Below are 25,960 nucleotides of genomic sequence, written 5' to 3'. Positions count from 1 at the left end.
TTACTTCAATAATGAACACTGATCTGCTGAGCATGATATCTCGCAAATTAAACAACAAAGCACACCTGTACATTGTTTAGTATAAAAGATAATGAAACATGCACAAGACCCGATGGAACAGCATTTAAAAGGTACATCGGTAGACTTACCCTCTATAACATATGATAACTTATCCACAACAGCAGGTCCATCCTTTTTCTGCTAGTGATTGTTGAAGAAAAAGTTTTGCTTTCTTCTTGCCGAGAGTAAGAGGAGAAAATAGCACCCGGTTAGGTTAGCTTAGCACAAAGACTGGAAACGGGGAAAAAGCTAGCCTGGCTCTGTCCGAAGCTGACCTAAAACCTTCACACCAGATAACCATCTTAAATGTGCTTCTTCATAAGTTATAAAGAGTTGTAAGTCAGAGGCTTATATGACAGTTATTCCTACTCATAATTACCGTCCGAACGATAAGACGTGAGAGCAGCTAGGCTAGCTGTTTCCACCTGTTTCCAGCTTGTGTGCTAAGCTAAGCTAACTGTTTCCACTTTCATGTGTAGCATACAAACATGAGAGTGGTATCAATCTTCTCATCCAACTCTCTGCAAGACAGCGAATAAACGGAAAACCCAAAATGCCAAATGATCCCTTTTACACATGAGCCTGTACTCGAGAAAACAAAGGTCATGCATGGTCTCTGAGAGACCTATTAGACAATAATCATATCAGCTTGGAAACAAATCTCAGAGGCAGTTTATGAAGAAGTCAATGTCATCCTGTTTAGTGCTCCATCAGCGAGTTGTGCGGTGGTGCACTGGAGCCGAGCAGAGTTTGCAGTTTCAGCATCTCCTCCGTTTGCTTTCCAGATGTGCGCTCTCCAGATGCTATTAATTTTAGCTAACTTTATTTTAAGCAGATATTCTTGGCAGCAAGTCATGTCTTACCTCATATTTAACAAGGCAGAGCAATGATACAGAGACAGAAAGAAAAGAAAGGAAGAAATAGATTTGACAGGCTAACACAAGATGAACCTCGAGGTCGTTCCAAAAATGTGTTTGACACTAAATAGTATATTTTGGGTCCAGCTCTCGGGAACTCACATCGCAGCCCGAGGAGCTTTCAGCCAAGGAAACTGACGTGTTTACTGTCTGTTATCTGAGGAAAGAAAGATGCCAAAACCCTCATAACATTTTATGAGATTATATTTCATTGTACAACATTGTACAAGTGTTGCTGCTAAGGTTATGTGGACTAAGAGCATGCAGCGGTTCAAAAAGGCTCAATAAAGCCTTTCATGTGGATGAAATGCTCAACATCTCTTCGCTTTTACAGCTTTAAAGACACACAGTAGGCAAATAAATTGTAGTAATACAAGAAACATGATATTAACAAAAATTGTACGTCCGGTCAAGAAAAAATTGCCACATCCATCACAATTATACACATACATACAACATTAGACTATACTCTTAAAGGGGAGCTCGTCTTTGTCTCTCCCCCGGTACTGGAGCTGTGAGCGGGGATTGAACCGGCTGAAGGCGCTTGGTCTTTATGGCAGAGAAAGACAGGGGGTCCAAAATGCTGCCAAATCCAGATCCTTCAGAATTCTCTGTGAGACATGAAAGACAGAAAAACAATCAGCTAAAATATAATCTTCTTCAGGTACTGCCTTAATGGAATAGTTGGAATAGCTTATTCGTTTTCTGTAAGATGACTAGAATCGCGTCACTCTCGTGTCGGTTTGTTAAATATGAAGCTACAGGGACTGCAGACAGGTGGAAACAGCTAGCCTGGCTCTGTCTGAAGATAACAGCAGCACTTCTAGAAGCACTTAAGCTCATTAATTAACACGTTTTTATCTTGTGTGTTCAATCCGTACAGAAACTGTACAGTAAGAACAACATTAAAGTACCGGAGCGTGTCGTAACCTCCTGGTTGCTTAGCAACTACTCAGCGCCAAAAAAAAGTCAAGCACACAACTCTTATAAAATGTTTTGTCGTTTGTACGCTTTGGTTACTGTATGGATTAAATAAATGAGCTACAGCATGTTGAGTGAGTTTAAGAGGTGATGGCAGCTGGATTGTGTTACCTTTTGTTAGAGCCAGGCTAGCTGCTTTCAGTCTTTGTGCTAAGCTAACTTTAGCTGCAGTCTGTAGCCTTATATCTAACAGACGCATTTCCGAGTGGTATCAATCTTCTCATCTAATTCTCCGCCAGGAAGCGAATAAGCAAAAGCAAAACGTTTTCCTCTTTCTGTTTTTCTCCTCACCATGAACGCCGATCATGTGCTCCAGGATCAGGACCCTCTCGGCCAGGATCTTCAGGGCCTCCCTGAGCTGCTGCACTGCCTCGCCCTGAATAACACCACCATGTTTAGTTTGGGACAATTTTTTAAAAAGAGCTCAGGCTCAGGAGGAAAAGATACTAATGTTTCTTACCTCATTCAAGCCTTCTCCTGGCTCTCCTTTTGACCCCGGTGCTCCCTGTGAAAACAGAGGAAAATAATCTGTGTGTGTGTGTGTGTGTGTGTGTGTGTGTGTTTTATACATCACAATAACCTTATACTTACAGCATTGCCTGCTACACCTGGAGGCCCCTGGTAGAGAAAGAACAGAGAGAAATAATTTAGGACGCATGCTCACACACACACATTTTACCGGCTTGCATTCTTTATCCCCCCAGTGCTAATCTACCTCTTCACCACATCTCTAATCTTAAATCATGCTAGTGAAGGAAGGGGATCAGGTTTAAAGAGAAACGGGGAGAGAGAGAAGAGAGAGAGAGAGAGAGAGAGAGAGAGAGAGATAGAGAGAGAGAGACAGAGAGAGCGACTGAGACAGAGACAGAGAGAGAGAGAGAGAGAGACAGAGACAGAGAGAGAGAGAAGACAGAGAAGATAGAAGAGAGACAGAGAGAGAGAGATAAGAGAGAGAGAGATAGAGAGAGAGAGAGAGAAGAGAGAGAGAGAAAGGAGACAGAGAAAGAGAGACAGAGATAGAGAAGAGAGAAGAGAAGATCAGAGAGAGAGAGTATAAATATATACAGAAAAGAGGACATATACAAAGACAGAGATAGAATACATCGAGAGATAGATATTAGAGATTATATAATGAGAAGAGAGCATAAACATATACATTACATAGATACATATATAGATATATATATATAATATATAGATCTATATAGATTACAGACCTATACATATAGCAATATAATGAGATTAGAGGAAGATTAGATATAACATACAAACAATCGATAGGATATATTAGATTATATAGATAGTGAGAAGAAGACATAGAGATAGACGAATTTTAAGTATTCTGGCTCTCAGTGAGTCCTTTGAAGAAACGCCTGTTCACCTTTAATGTGTTTAAGATTGCATGACAGCTAGGAACATTTGCAAAATGTAGAACAAAAAGCATTTTGATAGTTAATCAGAATCAAATATTCTCCAGCCAGCCTGCTAATCCAATAACGAGGACCATTTCCACAGCAGCCTCACCCTTTCCCCTGGATCTCCTTTAGGCCCAAGATCCCCAAGCTTGCCTTGGAGGCCTTCTTTGCCCTAATGTCAATAAAACAGAAGGGTGTGTATTAACGGTACCAGTCAAATATTCATATATTGTATCGATATAACAGATTTAGATACTAACATCTCGTCCCAGCAGGCCAGGTATCCCTGCAGATCCTCTCAGTCCTGGAGGGCCTGCAGTGTCATTCACAAAAACATTCACACACTGCACTCTATTGTCCGATACAACATTTCAATTCAGTCAATTTAACACAGTTTAATTTAATTCAGAAATTACATTGTGCTGAGAGGGAGATTTGTCAAGGTTTACAACAACAGATTACATTAAAAAATAAATGTATGTTATTGTGTTAAAATGTCTTGTGCTTCTTCTGACGCACAACATATTTTCTGTCTTTTGAACATTTTGGATCTTGACTTAAAATAAAGCTTTGTGATGTCAAGCAGTGCTCGGCTGAACTCCGTACATTTGTAAAGATAGACCCGTCTAAGTGGTCAAAACTCAATTGTGGCACAATATACATCCATACATATGCATACATACATAATACACATAGTCCTGTGGCGTTTCCTTTTAACCTGTGGGCAGGAAACAGCTTATATTCATACCTGAGGGGCCAGCCGGACCAGCTGGACCAGGAGGCCCGACTACGATTTGAGGAGCAGGGGGAGCTGGACGAACGGGGGTCTCCTCTGAAAAAACCGATACAAAGTTTAAAGTTAAAGTTTAAATTAACTTTGCACAGAAGATAACGCAAACGGAATGCTGCCCCCTTTCTGTTTGGAGCATGTGGCCAGGCATTACACACAGCACCTTTAATGTGCCGTTACTGAATCAAACAGATTAAATTATACTCTATTGATAAAAATATAATTTCATTTTAAGTCCTCCACACCAGGAAATACTTTCATTGATGAACTGAGATGACTCACAGGCTTCAACACAACACAAGTACATGTTAGTCCTAAATCTCCATCATTGTTGCTGGTTGCCAAAGCTCTCTCACTGAATATTTGTGCTCCACAGACAGAAATGTTGGCATGTAGTAGACTTCATTCAATTCTACAAGATATTTATAAAAAATATACCCATCACAAAATAAAAGATGGTTTCAATTTGATGCCAAACACTTAACATCTACAAGTGTCAATGTTTTGTAAAATGTATTCTCTATTCACCTTCCTGTGACACTAAAACGCATCTTTGGTGACCTGATCTCAGCTCTACAGTAAATGCAGACATAAATGCAGCAAAAAGGAAAATAAGGACACACTCGGACCATATGCCTGTGACCACGTAGTGTAGAGTGACAACATCTACTCAGCGCTGTGCTCAGCTCTCACATGAGCTCAACAAACCTACAAACAGTTGAATTGCATGTGTCAAAATACTTGAATGAGTTTCTGTTGTTTAGCAGCAAACATGGTTTCCTCTCAGATGTAGTCAAATAAGCAGGAACGCAAAATCCAATCAAAAGTGTTTACTTGCAATCGAGGCACAATTTATTTTTTAATTAGAAACAGAAGCTCCCTCTGCTGTTGTTACAGACTTGCTGTGGAGTTTTTTACACCTAGTTGGACATGCATGTGTATAAAATCTTTGTTTGGATTTCAAATATTTTCAAATGACCGTTTGCTGCATCCATCCATGTACCTATACTTTTGGGGTCTGAAACAGCCTGAATCTAAGGGGGTGGGATCCTTGTTTCAACCTTACAGAAGAATTAAGACATCAAGGGTCAGCAGTCAGACTACAGAGTTTCATCAGCCGTCAACAGTAGGATTAAATCCAGTATGACAGGAACAGCTGGTCAATCTAAAAGAAATCCTATTTAATGGAGCAGTAAACACTTGAACATGATCTATCTTCATTCAGGAGGTGGAAGTCATGCCTTGTTCTCAATATGCTTGTAAGTTTAAAAAATGTGTTTTCAACCACAGCACACTTCCTCTCCACTTTAGCATATGCTCAGAGTCAGTCTTCCCCTCGTGTTGAGACAGCGCTGTTACATTATGGCTTCAGTCCACAGAAGGGTCTAGAAGGAGCAGATTTCCCTCTGGAACTAATTTTCTAATGTTTCAGTCTCCTCGAGCCTGGCTGCCTCCCGAGAAACTCCACATGAGTGGCAGACTATCTCCTCCCTCGTTCAGAGCAAACCCAGATTTTGGCTCCAGGCCGCAGCCTGTTCCCCCAAACGCAGACTGTTGTGCTGACAGCTAACAAATTAGGCCTGATTTACAGCCAGTTGGCCCCCCTCAGCTTACATGGTCCCACAGACCCAAATCTACATAGTTCCAGACCCGCAGACACAGTTCTGGGCTCAGAAAGGCAGACACAGCCAAAAGCCTAATCGGAGCCAGCAGTCCTGCATGAGGTAATCATTATATCACGGACTTCTACTGCCTCCCTGTGGTGAATCCTAGGTTTTAATGTGAGAGATATAACTTATGCACTTACATATTTTTTTAAAGAAATGAAGATTTTGAAGTAAAGTTGAAGTTTAACAGAGAAATCAATTGTTTTCATGTTTGATGCTCTAAATATGTCAGACTGAAATATTTACAACACATGTTAAGTGCTATCTAATAGCAAACAATAGTTGTAGCGATACTCATTTTTAGCAAATTGTTATGTAAATTACCACAGCATAATAGTGTATGTTTATTGGTGTAATGTGATATATGTATTGTGTGAAGTGTATTTTATTGTGTTTCTATATTTGTGGTGTATTGTAATTTTATAATATTGAAAGCTGGATATTTTATCTACAAAGTAAATGTAAAAGCCCAACTAAGTTGATAATAAGAAAGAGCTATAAACTCTCTGTGCAGCACATCAGTTTCATGCTTGATTGGAACTGTTAAATTGCACCCTACCTATCTAAAAGTTTAAGTGCATAAGATGAATGAAAATTGTCTCAATATAATTTTCACACACCTGAGCTAATCTTGTGATTTACTTCCATTGTCGATTGTAGTGTTAAAAGCAGCAACACACACGAAAACAATTAAACTAAATGTAAGCCAGCCCTTCACCGCAAAGAAACAATACTCTCTCCATTACGAACTGAAGTCCTTTGGTGAAAGCTAAAGACACATATTGCTCACTTAAACACTTGGTAACAGCTACAATATGCTCAGTGCTTCCACCTGTGCCCCTTTTAAATCATGTTCCATACATAGAAATGCATCTGGCCTGGGTTCACGTTCTGCCTGACACAATGATTGCAAAGAGAACAACAGCATGAATATAATGTATGAGATATGTGAGTGATTGAAACCGGTGAAGCATATGATTCATCAAAATGGACCTGTGGTTTTGGCATCAACACAGACAAACCAAAAACTGAACGCTTGAATGGTTTTACAATTGTTCTTGTGTCAGAATTCAACCATGTGTGTAAGATCGACTTCTCATTTCAGGCCATCTGGGACAATTCAGCTCAAAGTTACTATAAAAGACTACATTTGAGGTGGATTAGTTCTCTCACCTTCATCGTCCACGTGAAAAACGTCACCGCGCACTCTGACGGAAGAGGAGCTCGATCCCGGAGGGCCTGGTGGACCAGGAGGGCCGCGGAGACCGATAACACCTGCTTGACCTCTGTCCCCCTTTGGTCCTGAGCATATACATATAATCAATCAATCAATCAATCAATCAATCAATCAATCAATCGATTGAATGTCTGATGATATCTTACCGATGGGTCCAGGGAGGCCTGCTCTGCCAGCCAGACCTGGAGGTCCAGCAGAACCTGGAAGCCCTGGTGGTCCGATGGGCCCTGGAAGCCCTCTGCCTCCTGGGGAAGAAAAAAAAAAGTCAAATGTAGAGTTAAACTCCTAAATGATTTAAAAAGGGGCACTCCATACATTTTACAGATGGAGATGAGTTTTACTCGTTAAGAAAAGAACTACCCAACCTGTGAAAACAAACTTTAGGTGTGGGTTTTGAAAAAGGTGGAACAAAGGGGGAGTCTTATAAAGTCTTATAAAAGACACTATTGATTTGCAAGATGGGAAATGTAGAATTTTTGGACCTTGACTCATACTAGGGACTGAAGGTCGGGGCAATCTCAGCCTCTGCTGCTTCAATTCTTCCCTTTCTGTTGTTGTTTTAACAAGTTGTTTTAAACATGTCTCTCACAAGTCCCCTAACTTTGTGGAAATGAGTACACAAAAAGTACACAATGTGTCTGATAATGTTGGGTGTTAACCCTCTGTAGAACCAGCACAAGCAGCCAAATAAAGTCAGCAAAGATGTAAATGTCAGACTTTTGGGCTCACAACATTATTCTGATAATTTAACATATGATTAAAGGGTGTAAATTGCCAGATGTACAGTATGTTATTTCAACACTCGGAGGCTTGATTTAAATAGCAATGAACTATTCCTTTAATCCATTACATCATCTCTGAATAGTAAAACTGCACTTACTGTTCAAATACAGACATAAAGATATCAACTAAACACGATTGCTTTGTGCACTTTGTAGTTTTTTTTAAAGACATAAAACAGCTCTTTCAAATCTCCACTACATCTTTCAGAGAGCATGTTTTTTCGTGATGCGTTGGCACCTGGTGGCAGGTACGATGGCGGTGCAATAGGGGTGGGTTGGGGTGCGTCCACCTCGTTGTCTGTTGAGCCCTCTGGTAAACTGCTGACTGTCGGCAGGGATGAACGTCCCTCTTCTAACAGCTGGATCTGGAACAAGAGAGAGACACATCTGCACTCTGGTGTGTATAAAGTTAAACATGTATAAAATGTTTATAAACTCTTCAAATAAGTCATAAAAGGAAGACAGGCGTGTAAGGATCCTTGTTACCTTTGATTCAATGGCATTTATTCTGCTGTTCATGTCGGTGAAACTGGTACAGTTCAAACATTCTGTAAGAAAGAAAGACAGACAAGGATGAGTTTAGTTTTCAGCACAAGTGCTTCTTCTTCTCCATCTGTCTTTTCCTTTCCTTCCGACTCTGACCTGTGTCTTTCATTTTCTTCTTCATCCTGGCACCGTCAGCAGTATCTCTCTATCTCACACTGAGCAGGTCAAGCCAATGTACACAACAACAATGTACATCAAACCACACCCAGGAATTTATTAGGAATTCCTCCATTAATCATGTCACTCACTCACAGAATAAATATTATCAGACCTCTCGTGAAATTCTCTCTCTCACACACACACACACACACACATACACAAGTCTGGCACACACCTGCTTGTGTCCTGACGCAGGTTTTCCATCTGTCTACCCACTTGCAGAGATGGCCTGTATGCCCACACTCACATCCTCCCCAGATACCAAAACCATTAACTGTGTGTAGCATATGGAAACACAAACAAACACACAGGAGCACACACACACACACACACACACACACACACACACACACACACACACACACACACACACACACACACACACACACACACACACATACACATGATATGATTTATAAAAACCTTCAATGAATACGTCTCATGATATTCTATATTTTTCTTTCTATCAACAAATCCTATGAAAAGACAAAAAAAAAGGAATTGATGTAACTGAACAGTATTGTCTGTGTTTTAAGAGCCTGATATATCTTAGTCCTCTGTGCCACAGAAACTATTAAAACACTTAAATGAGCCACACAGTCACACTGGGGGACATGGTCCTTCATTATGATGAAAAAGTTTCAACAAGTGAAATTAAAATACTTTTTAAGACCACGAAGAATTTAATTTAATATCCATTTGTATTTTTGCATACTGGCAGAAGTATGCAAAAATAAGTATATTAATGTATTGACATGTTTAAACAATACTGTAGTAAAATATAACAGCAGTTTAAATCTAGCTAAATCTCAAATCTATATCTTGAGAAGCTGTTAGGGTAGCACAATAGACAGTGATGCTTTCATAGATGTTCTATGATAGATGAAACGTGTATTAATCTGAAGCTGAAAATGACCCCAATAGCGACACTTTCTTAAAAGTGTAACTATACATTTGTGATCTGTTTGAACCAGTTGCTTGTTTAGACATCCAGCAGACACGGAGCAACATTATCGTTCATTTGGAATCGTGCTTCTGTCCAACGGATGAAGTTACGTCCAATGTTCGCTCTCTTTTAGCTCTGCTTTTGGTCTCTATCAACTCCTCATGGAAATATCCGACTCTTTAGCTGCTAAATGCTCCACTATGTTCACAAGCTAGTTGCTAACTTTGTCTTTCAGCTGTTTGGGGCTGAGCATGTAGCTTTTCGCAGAAAACAGCGACCTGCTGCAGTCGAAAACAGCACTGATTAGAGAGACGAGTAAAACCAAAACAAGTGCTGAAAGACGCTGAAAGTCTTTGTAGAATTGAGGGAATAATTCTCTGTTGGTTCATCACCATGAACGACCCTTTTTACATTCCCTGTAGTCATTTGACACATTGTTAATATACAAACATATTATAGCAGCTTTAAATATGTATCTTCCGTATAAACCAATGGGTTTGAGGCTGAGTGCCACAGGAAGGGTAGCAAAGTCAGTATTGATGGAATAATGCATATTGTCTTGGTTTTTTATAGAATTTGTTGAAAATAAGCAAAATCAGTGTCAGAATCTTCCTTTAAGAAACAGCATTAAAAACTTAACAAAAAAGGCACTTTTGGTTATTTTTTCTTGTATTAAGTTTTGCTGTCAGCCAATCAGATGTGCATATGTGCATATACCCTATTGAAAATCTTGTTTGCCAGTTACTCTCTGTGTTATGTTCCATTTTGAACACTTTGTTGATCTCGCTCACTAATTATACTATTCTTGCGACCACTAAACCACAGATACCTACACATTGCCCGCTGTGCTGCAATTTTGGATCCTTTACATGAGCTGTAATCCAAAACACAGAATAGCACATTCTTATAGAAAAACCCCAGTATTTATTCTAAATGTGAGCCTTTCTCTGGTCTACGGCTCATAAGAAGTCAGGAATGTCAGCTGTCAGTCCCACAGACGGGCCCCACCCACATTGTGGTCATAGCAGGGATACCTAGAAGGAGGAACAACTGGTGCTCATAAATAACTAACAACAAAAATGACCCAAACTGCTCTGGTTTGCCTAAATCAGCGTCTCTGACCACAGCGCACAGGGTACTAATGGCAGCTGCTGAGGTTTCTGCATAACTGCGCAGGGTGAACGTCTGTATCGTGTCTGTGTCTACATGAACATCCAGTCCAGTTGTGTATTGGTCTGTGTGGGTGTGGCTTCTCAATGCCTCGTTTAAAAATAAAATTATAATCTTGAATCTCGCGGTAGAGCGCAGCCACAAACAGAAACAACAATCAACAGCTCGACCCAAAACACATTCCTCAACACAAATAATGAGATCCGTTATACCGCTGATGCCAGCATGACCCCACATGAGTTTGTTGTGACTGACTGCACTGAGGTTTCTTCAGAGACTACACCAAGGACATCAAAGCTGCACACAGCACAACAGCACAACAGCAAGACTGTGGGCAATCATGGGCTCAACAATGTGAGGAGAGTGATGAGTTGACATGCCTTCATCTCCTCCACAGCTATTCATCATCAGCCAAGAGGAAGTCTCCACCCTTTCTAACACACTCTCCCTCTGTTATATACAGTACATCAATCTGTGATGCATTCCAACGGTTATTCTGTGATGGTGATGACTTTTAGTTTTTAGTTTAGCTTGTGGTGTGGCTCTGGGAGTAGCCATGTTGGTCTGTGTGTCTGTCAGAAGATACACCACCTTGGTTCAGACAGAAATATCTCGACAACTGTTCAATGGATTGCCATGACATTTTGTACAGACGTTCTTAGTTCCCAGATGATGAATCCTGATGATTGTTGTGATCACCTGACTTTCCTTTGGTGCCACTATTAGGTTGACATTTTCGTTTTTTTGTTAAATGCCTTTACAACTATCTGATGGATTGTCTTGAAATTTGGAGCAGAGGATGAATCCTACTGACTTTGGTGATCCCCAAGGGGGCTCCAAACTGTTTCAGGGGAGGCTCAGTGAATGGAAGTGAAAAAATATTACATTAGTTATCAGAGGAAGATCACATAGAATAGCCTAAATGTGTGTGATTTGGTTGGAGTTCAGAGACAGATCCAAAGTCAGAAACTGATAAATGCCTTCGGACAGACCTTTTTTAATGTATTTGGTGTAGTCTGAAGTTATGTCAAACTGCAACATTAGGGTATCTTGGCTCAATAGTTGAGTGCCTATGGGATCAAATAACATAATCATGATCCCATAAGCATCCAGAAAGTAAACTAAGGGGGGGAAGAGGGGGGCGCCTTTTTCCAAGCTTTGTCTGGAGGGGAGGGCCACAGTGTCAGACTTTGAAAACCCCTGTTCTAGTGCCACAAAGATATTCACATTGAGTGAAATGTCTCAACAACTGCTGGATGGATTGCTTTAATCTTTGGTTCACACGTTCACGTCCCCCCTTCAGGATGAATTGTATCATCAGGATCATCAGGACTCTCTACCTCTTACATATCAGCATGTTGGCGTCGTCATTGTGAGCACTGTCACTAGGCCTAAGTTCTGCCTCACAGAGCCGCCAGCATGGCCGTACATTCTCAGTCTTGTTTGATCTTTACCTACTTTCCCTCAACCTTTCATCAAACTTCTTTGTTGCATTTTCAAATGTAGTTGGAGAAGGTGATTGTGGCAGTGTGGCACTTTCACTCTCAACACCTCATGTCTAGTTGCTGCTTTGCTGTATGGTCAATTTACAACAAAATAAACAAATCTGCCTTGTCTTTAAGGGTTTTCTGCTACTTAGACACTAAAGCAAGGCTACTCCAGGTCCACTCTTCACTGCTAATGAGTTTAATCCTCATCTCTTGTCCAACGAGAGCCAGAAATAAAACAAGCTATATCATATTATGTCATAAACACATACCACAGGAAAACACCAGCACTGAGTCAATTCCCCATAAATGAGAACCAGAGCAAAACAACTGCGTTTTCTTTTTTTCTATTGGTGGTGGGAAGGATTTCCATCACTGCAGTTTGAATTTAATTATGTTGGGTTAGAAAACCAAACTTCCGCTTTGCTCGAGCTGTTTAGAACAGGACCGCAGCTACAGAGTCTGTTTGGATCCATAATTACACCATGGCAACATAAGACAGGGCTATTTTTCTTGGATTGCGCTCAGCTCATGGGAAAGATTCAGGATTGTGTTGTCTTTAGTGGGAAGCCAAACAAACACAGAGAATTGGGAATGTTCTTCTTTTTTCTCCAAAGAGAAGTGAAGAAAGGATTTGTGTATTTGAGCAGATGTATAACTCTTCAGAAACTACATCTTGTCTGATATTATTGGAAAGTCACTGAAAAATATGGCAAGATTAGCATTTTGTCAATAAAAGGAACAGTCTTTTGCTATTAACATGAAAGACATAGCAATAAATAGCATAAATGTAATGTTACAAGACAAGTGAAAATGATTTTAAATTACCACAGACACAATATCAGATTGCTGGGTAATGCACCATGCTAAAGGATTAGATGTCCATAAATAAGATGATACAGACGCTGACGTCTCATGTGATAACCTTAATTGTTATGTCTGCGAAAGCAAACCTCCAGGCGAAGCATGAGAGTGGAAATACTCCTCTCTTGGAACATAAATCTTAATTTAAACATCAGAGGGACCAAAACAAAAAGCTTATTTCATCTCAGCAAACTACAAAAACACAGATTTGTTTGATGAATCATCCCTTCCATTATAGTGTGATCTACAGTACAAGACAGCACAGGATATGTTGGCAAGAGCGTCAGTCAGACTGTGGGCATCGTCTTTTGAGACGGCTACATTTCCTACATTAGTCCTGGATATAGCTCAAACAAATCATTTGAAATGTCTGTGTTTTTTGCAGACGTACACACACACACACACACACACACACACACACACACACACACACACACACACACACACACACACACACACACACACACACAGAACCACAAAACAAACCATGACGCACAAAATGTCATTTTCATTGCTACTCAATACACGCTCTGTCTGTACTTGTGAGCAGGACAGAAGGATGATGTATTGAAACATCTTCTTGGACCATCTTACAAGTCGCTGTCACATCCCAAGATTCACAGACACAGACATGTTTGTGCCCAGGCTGGGGGGGGGGGGTGTGTGCGTGTGCGTGTGCGTGTGCGTGTGTGTGTGCAGACCACAGTCAGCCTTCAAGACCTGGCTTTGTCCCAGGAGCCTGTTGTGTGTATTCCAGCCAAGTGGTCAGCTCTTGCTGGCATGGGGAACAACTGGCAAAGAACACACACACACACACACACACACACACACACACACACACACACACACACACACACACACACTCTCTCTCTCTCTCTTTCTCTCTCACACACACACACACACACACACACACACACACACACACACACACACACACACACACACACACACACACAGCCACAAACTCTCTCACTCAGTAAACCACACAACCACTTTGACCGCGGCGGCTGGTGAGGACGGTAAACTGAGCTTCCTTTTTTTTTTTACTAAGATGTCTCGTCAACAGTGGAACCATTTAGCCTTTTTCACCATGATGCCAGCTGACAGGCAGACCACACACAATTTCTTTAAATTGAAACATTTTGTAAGTAAGAAATACTTGGCAATTAATGGGACTTCCCATTAAATGTGATGCATGGTGCCATTATGTCATACAGAACAAGATACAGTCAATGACTAAATAATGGACTTCTAAACCGCAATGACGTGCCGTTATTAATCTCACATTCCTCCCCACAAAACGTTGCTACATGACAGGCGTGGTCATGAAACAATGACAAACTGAATCTCTTCCAATCTGAGAACACACCTAATTTCTCTGTCATTCCCTCATGTAACCAGAATGCATCCACTCGTCCCACTACGCTGCTCTGTTGCTGAAACCCACTCGCTACACATCAGTCACAGTAAGAGATGGATGACCCTGCTGGTGCACAGACATACAGTCATTGTCATGCTATGAGATGACGTTGTGTGAATTCGGTGAAGAGAGATTATCGCACAGTGATCGGCTAACATAAGGGCAACATTTTTGAGGTTCAAATGCAGCAGTGTCAAATGAAATGAATATTGAAAACGGTGGAGACTCATTAAACAGAGAGAAGAAGAGCAGTAGCATATCCCTGCTGAAAGCCATATTGGAAATATCGCAAGTATGAAATGAGCAATATAATTCTCTATGAGCCCGGAGCATGTGAACCATGCTTAAAAAAAGGGTGAATCAGGTGATTCCTACTTTTCCTCTAGTGCCACCATCAGGTCAAAATGTGTCTTATACTTTGGTTTATGACCAAAAGCATGAAAAAATAGAGACCATCTTGCACCAGCCACGACTTCACATCAGGCCAGTGGCATAAAGTGACAATGGCCCAGCTGCACTTTGTGTTTAGTAAGTAGTTAATGTTCATTTAGTTTTCCATGGTTATATACCTGCATATTAACACTGTCATTTAGCTAAAAGCCTTGCTGTCCCCAGGTACAGAGAGGCTGTAGACTTGTCTTGTTTGTGTTTTGTGCACAACATAGCACTAGTGTTGATAAGAAAAGCCACCACAAATAATAGTGGTTTGTTTCCTTGCAGAAAAGGAAGCTATACACACCCTTAAACAGGTTCCTGGTCTGTCTTGACAGCAAAAACCTACTTACACCAACCTTCATGGACACATGTGGCTCTCATCGACCTCAGAAACCTTTCCAGGAACCTTTTTAGGAACTTTACCTGCTTAGCTCAGCATAAACAGATGTGTGGAGTTGCAGACAGAAATACAGAGGAACAAATGGAGACAGGAAGACCCAATGATAGGCTGATGATAGAAATGAAAAACCACAGAAGGAGCATGAACAGAGCGTCATCCATCAGGCAGATCAGACCAGGACCCGGAACAGCTGAGCTATCCCCTAGCTTCCAGCAGGTCAGAGGGTACTGTTTGCCCTATATTTGAGCACAACCAGGGATGTAACAGAGACATCAGTCATATCCTCACTCTGCAGAGGTTGCAGTCTGGAGGAGCACATGTGGGATATAGTTTTGTTTTATCACTTTACTCCAAGGAAAGGAGAGCGGCAGATCTAAAGGACATAGGAAGTTAGATAAGTGGAAAGCTGCAAGGAGCATAAAAGATAAAGAGCCCGGCAGTGGCAAGAAAAAGCAAGGGCAAAAGACCAAAGGCCTGCAACATGATCAAATGGAAAAATGGAAGAATACTTTTGAATGATAATATAGCTGGTGTTGGAGATTATCCCTCCAACAATGGGTTTTAACACACTTCCTCCTCATCCAGCTGCAGAGGGGAAACAGTGACTTTAGCAGCGTCATAGGTGTAGCATTAACAAATTAGCACATCCTTAGCTTTCCGCCACCTTTTCACTTCTTTAAATTAATCGTTATCTTCGCTAAATAAAATCCCGTGCTGTCACACCCTGCATTAAACTTTGTTCAACTTCTTTTCCTGAGCTTCTGCACAAGATCAAAGGTTACTGCTCACATCAGGGGAGGTCCCGACACTTATTCTTTTCAGATGAGGCTGCCTCACACACAAACGTTACCCACAATCCCGAATGTTAATATGATCATGTGTACAGATATGTGCTGCTATGGAGGAGGGTGCAGGAGGGGGCAGGGGCCAACGGCATGGAAATTACGAACACATTTCTCCAGTGTGTTCCATGCCGTCATGTGTTAGCACAAGTCTGTTGAAAGCAAAATGTAAATCTTGAGATGCACAGGACACAGCCAGCACGAAGCAGAGTGTCAAAAATATTGACGGGTCAGGGTGTCAACGAAATGTATTCAGAAAACACCCACTTTCCATTAGCAAACACAGAAGAATTCAAGCTTTGCAACCAGCTCGGCCTCAAGGGCTCGGCCACGAGCTCCATTATATTTGTTTTAAGGTTACAACAGAGGACAAAACAAGAAGCACGCGCTAATGCAGGGAACACTCTACAGGACTTGTGAAGGCCAAAAGCAACTGTGAAAATGCTTGCCATTGCACATTTAGGAAATGATTCAGCTCAAATGACAGGACCTCTTTTTCTGATTTGTACAGATTCAAAATGTCAAAACATTTTAAGGGCTCTAACTCATGCTTGTTGTCATTGTTGCAGATTATTTTCTCAGTTGATTGTTGGCTGTAAAAAATGCCAGAAAATTGTGATAGATGTCCATCCCAAAGCCCAAGACGACATATTCAAATCGCGTGTTTTGTCTGACCAACAGTCCAAAACACAAAGATATTCAGTCTAGTTTCACAATAAGACAAAGAAACGCAGAGATTCACACAGAGAGGCTGGAGGAAGGCAGTGTTTAGTATTTCTTTTCTGCAAAAATAACTGATTGATTATCGAGTGTCAAAATAGATTCGAGTCGATCAACTGATCTATTAATTGTCTAATCATTTCAGTTCCTAACATTTAAGTAGAAATGTGAAGCATCCATTTGGTCTAATTTTCACGGAAGAGGCAAGCAACTTGAATCCTAAACTCTACCAGTGCAGAAAGCTCTATTTTCTGAGGGGTGTTATAAAAGAATAAGACATTAGAGTGAAGCAAAGAAATGATTCAGGTTTTCTAGGACGAAAACAACAAGAGCCTGTGAGGAGGTGAGAGAAACAAGCATCCCCTAAGCTTACACAAACTTAACTTCGACTCTAGCTTTCTTCATGTGCCCTGTCTTTACGTCTCTGAGGGCCTCAGAGGCCTCTGAAGTGGAGCCAGAACCAGATACAACTAAAGCCAGAGGTGATGTCATCTTCACTGGTTAAGGCTGTCCTCTCTCGCTCTGAAAAAACAGCTGGCTCAAAGCCCCCACTGCTGCAGTGTTCTGCTACACAGAGCTGCATGTTCAGTGTTGGCTGAGTGACTTAAAGATACAAGGATGAATGCACAAACACAGAATTGTTTTACCAAGTTAAATTGTCCACCCTTAAATAAATAGTTCACCATATTGGGAAAGAGTCATCTAAGTGTGAAGCAAACATCAACAGCCAGTATATATCTTGTAATCGCCAGGAGCAGTGACTCCTGTGAGGTCTCTATGCTAAGCTAAGCTAATGGATGTAGTTTAGACATGAGTAGGATCAATCTTCTCATCTAACTTTCAATAAGAAAGTAAAAAGCGTATTTCCCAAAAACCTCAAACTCTTTCTTTAAACGTGATTTATTTAAACGTATATCTTCATATTAATATTTTACTCATTGATTCTTAGAAGAGCTCTTTCTTGTAAAATGCTTAAAAGACCCTCAGACGTTCTTAAATATGATGCATGACTTATCTTCACAACTGTCATACCTTCCCCTCCAATAACCGTATCGACAAAAGACATAATCCAACAGAAACATGTCTTTACATGTAACGGCTATCGAGAAATCAGAGGCCTGATGGTGACATTTACTGAAAATGACCAGCAAATAAGTTCCTTAAACTATTTAATACAAAGCTTTCTTTGAAGAACCACTGAAGCAGTTTGTGGTATAACATCAACCATATTTTCCAAGGTATTCCTGATATCCATTATTAACCTCTTTTTATTGTACAGAGGTTAATCTGCATGAGGAGAACTGGAGCTGTAGCCTGATCTTAGCACGGTCACGTATGTTACAGAGACCTCGTGGAGGAGTGTCATGCTCATTAATCTCAGTGGGGCCACTTTCCCACAGAACCGGCTCTCTGCTTCGTTGCCGTCTGGGCAGCTTGTAGCAGCTGGAGCCCTGTGGGACAGAAACACTCCTCATTACATTTCACTTTTCTCTTCTCTTCTTCTTCTCTTGCTACACTGCTGTTTCTGCACTGCCAATTCTAACACCTTGTTGTTTCTTGTTGCACTCGTCCTAACTTTCTCCCCTCAGTGTCCTCACCCTCTTTGCCACCGACACACTGCCAGCTCTCTCTCCTCTCCTCAGTGTGAAGCAGACTGACGCTGACATCGGCCTCTGTCTTTCAGGTCTCCTTGCAGAGCCAAATGTGGCCTTCTGTCTCTCCATATGGAGGCAATTTTCCTCCTGCTTTATAGCCATTAGGACTTGCAAATACATCTCAGCAAATGTTAAATAAACTGCCAGATTACTTCTTCACACTCATGTAACCACTGTGGTCTCAAGTGAACCATAATCTCTGGCAGTGCAGACTCAGCGAATGCAGCTATGCGTTAATCTTTGTGTGGAATAATATCTACATCTGGGCAAATAATGGTTACCAAAGGCTTTGTTAAAATGTCTGTGTTTATTCCATCAGTACTGATGTGTGTTTTCTTAACCCGTGATAAATCTTGGCCCTCCAAGTGCAACAATGAATAACTTTTGCAAATTGGAACAAGGTGTGGTAATTATGACCAATAAGCAAAACTTATGGACAACAGACCAGCCGAGTGTTTTTCAATGACACAGAAATTGCTGCATTGCTCAACCACCAAATAAATCTAAAAGTTGCTGAGTTTACTAAATCATTTTAAAAGGAAACTGTTACAATAACTCTGCATTTTAAATACCTTTATGCAGCCTCATGCTGTGTTTTACAGGCATGTTTAGAATACTATATGTGAAAACATGTTTGTCAGTGTGTTTCTGAGCAGTGGACACACATATATATATATATATATATATATATATATATATATATATATATATATATATATATATATATATATATATATATAAATGTTGTTTAATGTATAAACAGCAGAGTTAAGGGCCCAACACTAGACCTCCATCCACCCTCACAGTCTGTTTCTTCAGGCATATTGTGGTGTCTCGCCCCTGGGTGAAAATTGTGGTCATTACTGGGCTCAGAGTCTGCGGGCTGTGGTATCAATGAGCAGCGCTGCCCATCATGAGACCGAGACTATACCTCCCACTTTACAAGCTGCTCTGCTGGACGTTTGTCTGAGCTTGACTGTAATAGTCATGATGATATTTGGAGAGACATAAAACCAGAAATCCTCTGTGCTGTCTACAGTTAGCAGAGTGTACATGCACATGTTCAAAGAAAAACAGATACAAAGGGAGACAATTAGTGTTTGTATCCTCTTTCCGGAGTAAGAAGTGTTTTGAATGCACGGCCGTAAAAGAAAAAAGGTACAAAACCGCAGAGCACAGAATCCCTTTCAACTGTTGTTTTACTGCAGCATGTGTTCCCAAAAGTAATCCAACACAGACTTTCAAACCTAATTCTAACTTCACAATAATATCAAAAGGCCAACTGCTGCACAGAAGCACGATTAGCAAGCTACTCGACTACACACCACCAAACATTAAACAAGGCACTGATGTGGGTAAAGCTGCTAAAAAGACACAGATGGGGGCAGAACACATGGCCTTCATTTCAATCTTTGAGAGACTTGCTCTCCAACTACATTCTCCCCTACATCATGTAGAAGAAGAAAAAGAAAGCACAGATTAGAAACTCACCTTCCCGGCACTCTTCTCCCACAAACCCTGGGCAGCATCTCCACTCCAGTGAAGTCACCTGCTTGTAGGTAACTTTGAAGGATGGCCTGATCACCGTCCTGTAGCTGCAAAACAGCACAGGGAAATGTATTGTAGCTGCATACAGAAACACACACACGTGCACAGAAATGATCAAAGTGCTTCATATTAATGTCTGATAAGTATTTTTGGAGCATTATTGCCTTTTTTGACAGTGGACAGTAGATTAAGGACAACAATGAGGATAGAGAAAGTGGAATGATAAGCATCAATCTGGTTCAACTTTACTTGAATATTTTCATTTATTGCAACATTGTACTTTTAGTACTAGGAGGGATTTAGTCCCTTCTATTTTATAGTGAAACCTTTACAAGATTTTAAGGTCATTGTGTTAATAATATTTGTGTTACTTAAACTGTAACTGTTAACAGAGTATTATTACAAAGTTGTATTAATAGTTCTTTTACAAACATTCTTTATTTAAAGAAAAGGTGGCAATATTGCATGCCTGTGTTTGCACTCAATCTGCCCCTGCCACCTTGCAGGACTCCCCATATTCATTACAAAAGACAGTATGACAACTGATGGGAGAGGAGGACTTGGCTGATCGGGGGTAACTGTGAGGACCCTTACCTGATGACCTTGGCGCAGGGTCCGGGCCATCGGCAGCCCTGAAACACTCTCTGCACGCTGGTCTCTGTCCCATTGTGCACCTGACAGGACACTGTTCTGGAAACAGTATACTGACACCAGTTCCTAATGTACAAATTAAATACATTTCACACTTATTAATAATACTATATGAGAACATTCATACATAGGGCATAATCAATGTCATCATGTGAAAATGTGGGGGGAAAGTGAAAATGTAATAAAGATGCAGCTAATGTGTATCTGCTAAAGACACAGAATCAGGCTTAGTATTATTATTATTATTATTATTATTATTATTATTATTATTATTAATTATATATTTTTTACAACATTTGCAGTGAACATTTCCAGTGTGCACATTTGCTGCTCACCTGAGTTGGGTACGGGTTCCGGTACCTGGCGGTCCAGTGTTGCCGCTCTGTTCCGATTTGATGCGCTGCCGCTGCAAAGTGATGCCCGGAAAGTGATAAACAAACCCTGTTCCCAGCGAAGGACAGATAAAACTTATCCACATGCACAGCCCGTAAAGGAAAGATAAAGCCATCACCTCCTTTTGATTTATCCCTGACAGAGATATCCTCAAATACCGACGACTTTTAAGTAAATCCTGAAGTTATAAATCCCTCTTTGGCAGATACAGTATCTGAAGAAATAGGGAAATAAAGCCTAAGCAAACCCTGCTGAAACCATTAATGAGTTGGTCATTTCGTCTTCCCGATGAGAAACAAACTGGACCTCTCAAAAACCCAAAATGAATGACACACAGCCTCTTCCTATATAATAATGTGGGTTTCTGACGTTTGACATCGTGCCGAGGACAGAGGAGTCAAATATCCAGTGTGCGTAAAAAGCGCGCTGCTTGTGAGGGCTGGAGACGGAGTGCGTAAAAGTGCATCTGGTCCCGACCAAAAACAACCGTCAATTTTTATATAGGTCTTATGATATGAATGTGATGGTCAATAGTGAATTCATAGTTACTGAACTCTGTCACAGATTCGTAATCTTGTTTCTGTTCCCCTAACTTCCTGCTGATATATAGAGAAATACTTATTTAAGTCTACTACATAACTCAACGGTAGACTAACAGAGACAGATATGAGCGGTGACATTATGATCTAAAAGTAATCTAATGTGGTCTATGTTCGTTTTTATTACTTCGTCAAACAGAAGGCTACTTTTTGGAGACTAGCAGTATTAGCAGATAAATGTAGACAATTTAAAGTATACACGTACAAGTACTTCTTGAGCTGAATGCTCTCTCTTTACGGAGTTATATTATCATATTATTATTTGATTACTACTGATTATTTAATAGTAAGCATGTCATTGTTACAGCACATTTTAACATAGACCTACAGAAGAGAAGTAATAAATAGCACATAATCTTATTTTATAAATTGATCATGTGTTTTGTTTGGAACATATTAACCTGTAAAGTAAACAGTAACATCAGCTGTCCGTCAGAAAGGCTTAAGTCTTAAAGTCCTTTTAATACCTTAAGCCTTAAGGTATTAAAAGGTGCAACATTTCCTTACACATAAAATTGAATTAGCATACTCAGTTAGGTATCTTAAAATTGTACTTAAGTACAGTACTTGTATTGATGCCTTTAGCTACATGAGTATTTTCACTTTTGTCCCTTCTGACATTTTTGTTCTGTCCCTGGGGGATCCCCCCCCCCCCCCCCCCCCTCAGTTTAGAAACCATAGTGGGAATAAAGTGAGGAGGTCTGCAGCGCCCCCTGCCGATGATACAGTATCTGTGCAGGCTGCAGAGGAAGGAGACGTGTCCCACTCAGACTAGCTTGAGCGGACAGATGGAGGCAGACAGCACCGATGGCAACATGGAGGGGAAAGCAGACGTGGAGATGGCAGAAAACCCGTTTGAACCTTACATTGAATCACTGCGACAACAACTGGAAGACCAAGATCCCGTTTTTCTGATCGGACTTATCGTCGCGTTGGCGGTGGTTGTCATCACCTGTGGTAAGAAGTTACCGTTAGCATGCTAACATTAGCTTAGCAGGCCTAGCGCTTAGTTTAGCATAGTTAGCTACAAAGTGTGGGTTTGTTGGAAAGTGGATTTTTAGCAGGATATTCAGCGTTGTCATGTACTCTCTAATATCTAGGTAATTAATGTTTGCTTCAAAGAGCAATTAGTTGAATTAACAAGATAGGAAGCTAACTGCTAAGCTAAAGCAAACGTCTGTCAGTGTCACAGTTTTCGTGTTTACCACGGAAGTCATTTAACTTTATTGAGTATTTTTGACAACAAGGGTTTTGAATAGGAATACATTAGTGACCTGTCTATCTGCTTTCTCTTTCCAGTGTTTCTAAAGTACTTTCTCACAAGTAAAACTGTCCGAAGTGCTGTGCTGCTGGTCGGACTGTGTGACTCGGGGAAAACCCTCCTGTTCAGCCGGGTGAGTTGATGCAACAAAACGTGGAGTCCACCGCCACGTTGTCCATCACAGGATGCTCAGTTGAGACTGATGCATGGCTTATTTCAGTGATTTTTTACATTTCATGTGTTGGCAGCTGTTGGCAGGAAAGTTTAAGCGGACACAGACCTCCATCACTGACAGCAGTGCTCCATACAAAGCCAAAAACGACAGGGTAAGTTAAAAACAGTTTGTCATCATCAGGTATCATCCTGTCATGAACAACATGCTTTAGAGTTGTCTCCTCCTGTATTCAGGGCTGCACCTGGACTCTGATTGACCTGCCAGGACATGACAGTCTTCGCTCTCTGTACCTAGAGAAATTCAAATCTGCAGCCAGGTGAGAACGGGACAGCCTGTCTGAATCACTACTTTCGTTAGTGAGATAACGTGGGCTCATTCATATGTTCCCCAGCTCTGTATAAAACCTTTTTGAAAAGTTTATTTAACCCTTGTATGGTGCTCAAACGGAGCATGTACCTCTTCCATTGCCTAGGATGTTTTTTAAATGACTGATTGCAAAACTCTCACAGTTCTTTTTTTACCCAATTTAGTGTTTTACCTATATTTCAGTTGCCTTTTTAATTTTGTGGTCCAATGGCCACATTTACCTTGCTGTTGTAAATCTCATAACATCAAATAATGGAGAACGGTAAAACCTGACCCACAGAGAACATTGGTTTTTAATATTATGGCATGCAATAAAACGTTCTGGGTAGTTTTGTGGATCAAACAATAATAGCTTGGTGTTGTTGTGTTTATATAGCTGTTAATAAAAAATAAAACAACCTGGATAATCGTTATGAAATACTTCAACTTGAAACAGGAGAGTTGATGTGTGTTAACAGAATGTTGTACTGGGGAACATAGGACCCAATCACGTTACAAGTGACCTGATTGATTTACTTCCTGATCACATCTTTCTCATCATCACTCTCTTCAGAGCGATTGTGTTTGTAGTGGACAGCGCTATCTTCCAGAAGGAGGTGAGAGACGTGGCAGAGTTCCTCTACATCTTGTTGACGGACAATGTGATCTCCAGGAATGCCCCAGCTCTCCTGGTGACATGCAACAAACAAGGTTAAACAGCCCTTTTGTTGTGAAAAATACCCAATTATCTACAGTCTACAATCCTCTTGTTCTTCATTTTCATCTTACACCCTGAAGTTGCTTGTGTGTTATATGATAGCATCATTTACTGGTCTCTTTATTTTACAGATATCACCATGGCAAAATCAGCTAAACTGATTCAGCAACAGCTGGAAAAGGAATTGTAAGTAAATATATTTGCTGTATTTTTGGGCGTTTGTTTTTACTGTGTCTGGTTCCAGGGTTCATACGCAGTATTTGAGTCATTTCCAGGTCTAGATAAGTATGGAAAAATATTTGTGTTTCCAGACTGTTGCCCCTATTCTGTTTTCTAAAATATAAAATTCAGAATTTCTAAAAAGAAATTGATCATGCAAGCAGTGTTTTTTTTCTGACGTTTGGAGCAGTCAAAAAAAGAAAATACAGAATAGATAAAGTAGAGTTAGGAAGTGCAGCCAATTTAAAACTGAGAGAGCAGGCCAGAGAGAGCTTGATGATGTTGAAAGTATGGCGGAGCATGCATTTTCACAACGTAACACCGGACCTACATGTTAACGGTTGGATTTTAAAACCCTTTATTTACATAATGAACATGTCAAATGGTCTGAAAAATCTCCTGAAAGTCTGGAATTTTGAAATGTAAAATGTGTAGGAACCTGTGATTCCCATTACACCTTTAGTTTGGGTAAATTTCAGTCAAATTTTCACCTCACCCCTTTCACTGTGTGTGGCGGTTGTCGATGTTAGTTGTGAGGCGCTGGCCATTGGGAGCAAATGGGATTCAGAGTCTTGCTCAAGGACAGTTGAGCCAGAGATCGAACCACCGTCCCTGCGATTCATACTTGTCCCCTCCTGAGTCTTTGGTATGATGTATAACGTTTACCCTGTCTCGTTTCTCATAGGAACACCTTGAGAGTGACCCACTCTGCAGCCCTGAGCTCTCAGGACGGCTCTGTGGGCGGCAGTGTGTATCTGGGGAAAAAAGGCAAGGACTTTGAGTTCAGCCAGCTGCCCCTGAAGGTGGAGTTCCTGGAGTGCAGCGCCCGCGGCAGCAAGGGGGAAGAGGGGGATGCAGACATTGAGAGCCTGGAGAAGAGCCTGGCTAAACTGTGAAGTCAGCAACTCAACATCCTCAGTGCAGAAGTTGACTCAAAAGACACAGACCTCGGATCTACGTCCACCATCACATCAGTAATCAAAGCAGCGATGACCGCTCGGTGGAGGATTTATTTACCGGAGTAACCAGTCAATCCTATCTGTGCTGATTAATTACATTAAAGGTGGAAGAACTTTTGAGACACATTCAATCAAAAAACACCAAAAAGACTGAAAGTAATGTAAAGGAAAATGATGTAGCAGTTTATCAGGTCGCTCTACAGTGCTGAGAAATGATTGTGTGCCGTGTAAATCTTACTTTGATCATCCTCCTTAAAGCGCTTTATTTGGGTTGTTTAGATAATATACTGTATAGTTTAAAGCTTTTCGGTAAAGTACAATATTTGCTGTTTAAAGTAAAATTATAAACGGTCACAGATTTTCACCATTTGTTTTTAAATAGTCTCAGCTAGTCTGATTTATAAGCTGCCTTGTGAAAACAGATGGTCATGAATTGGATTTATTCATTCACTTGAACATTCAGTCTTGTGCCTTTTTTGTTCTGGTATTCTTATATGAAAGTGTTTTGCTTGTTTGCTAAAGAAATGACAGTTTACTTGTTTGAAAGTGTTGCGTGAATACAGTGCATTTGCAAGGAATGTATGAATCTATTGAGATTT

At 40.7% G+C, this 25,960-nt stretch overlaps 2 protein-coding genes across 2 annotated transcripts; one reads left to right on the top strand and one right to left on the bottom strand.

Annotated features, from left to right (window-relative positions):
- Window positions 1–23: 23 nt before the first annotated feature.
- col26a1 (collagen, type XXVI, alpha 1) lies at window positions 24–21,406 on the bottom strand. The gene is made up of 14 exons (XM_029446726.1): window positions 21,028–21,406; window positions 20,636–20,758; window positions 19,985–20,088; window positions 8,336–8,397; window positions 8,088–8,214; window positions 7,214–7,312; window positions 7,004–7,132; window positions 4,122–4,205; window positions 3,634–3,686; window positions 3,483–3,545; window positions 2,550–2,576; window positions 2,419–2,463; window positions 2,250–2,334; window positions 24–1,588 (listed from the first exon to the last, which is right to left on the bottom strand). Exons 1-14 carry the CDS (start codon window positions 21,198–21,200, stop codon window positions 1,449–1,451), a joined length of 1,314 nt encoding a protein of 437 aa, XP_029302586.1. The 5' UTR covers window positions 21,201–21,406; the 3' UTR covers window positions 24–1,448.
- A 985-nt stretch (window positions 21,407–22,391) lies between these two features.
- srprb (SRP receptor subunit beta) lies at window positions 22,392–25,957 on the top strand. The gene is made up of 7 exons (XM_029446317.1): window positions 22,392–22,641; window positions 22,984–23,078; window positions 23,194–23,271; window positions 23,354–23,436; window positions 24,040–24,176; window positions 24,315–24,369; window positions 25,088–25,957. Exons 1-7 carry the CDS (start codon window positions 22,404–22,406, stop codon window positions 25,296–25,298), a joined length of 897 nt encoding a protein of 298 aa, XP_029302177.1. The 5' UTR covers window positions 22,392–22,403; the 3' UTR covers window positions 25,299–25,957.
- The last annotated feature ends 3 nt before the right edge of the window (window positions 25,958–25,960 follow it).

Source organism: Cottoperca gobio, chromosome 13, assembly GCF_900634415.1.
Source record: "Cottoperca gobio chromosome 13, fCotGob3.1, whole genome shotgun sequence".
Taxonomy (NCBI): Eukaryota; Metazoa; Chordata; class Actinopteri; order Perciformes; family Bovichtidae; genus Cottoperca; species Cottoperca gobio.
Note: the sequence above shows the minus strand (reverse complement) of the source record. Positions and strands in the feature narration are given on the sequence as shown.

Bases quoted from the DNA above. Each gene is read 5' to 3' on its own strand.
- srprb (XM_029446317.1), top strand. From the start codon at position 22,404: ATGATACAGTATCTGTGCAGGCTGCAGAGGAAGGAGACGTGTCCCACT. The intron at 22,642-22,983 runs GTAAGAAGTTAC...TTCTCTTTCCAG, and splicing joins GGTGGTTGTCATCACCTGTG to TGTTTCTAAAGTACTTTCTC. The intron at 23,079-23,193 runs GTGAGTTGATGC...ATGTGTTGGCAG, and splicing joins AAACCCTCCTGTTCAGCCGG to CTGTTGGCAGGAAAGTTTAA.
- col26a1 (XM_029446726.1), bottom strand. From the start codon at position 21,200: ATGGCTTTATCTTTCCTTTACGGGCTGTGCATGTGGATAAGTTTTATC. The intron at 8,215-8,335 runs GTAACAAGGATC...CTCTTGTTCCAG, and splicing joins TAAATGCCATTGAATCAAAG to ATCCAGCTGTTAGAAGAGGG. The intron at 2,464-2,549 runs GTAAGTATAAGG...CTGTTTTCACAG, and splicing joins CAGGTGTAGCAGGCAATGCT to GGAGCACCGGGGTCAAAAGG.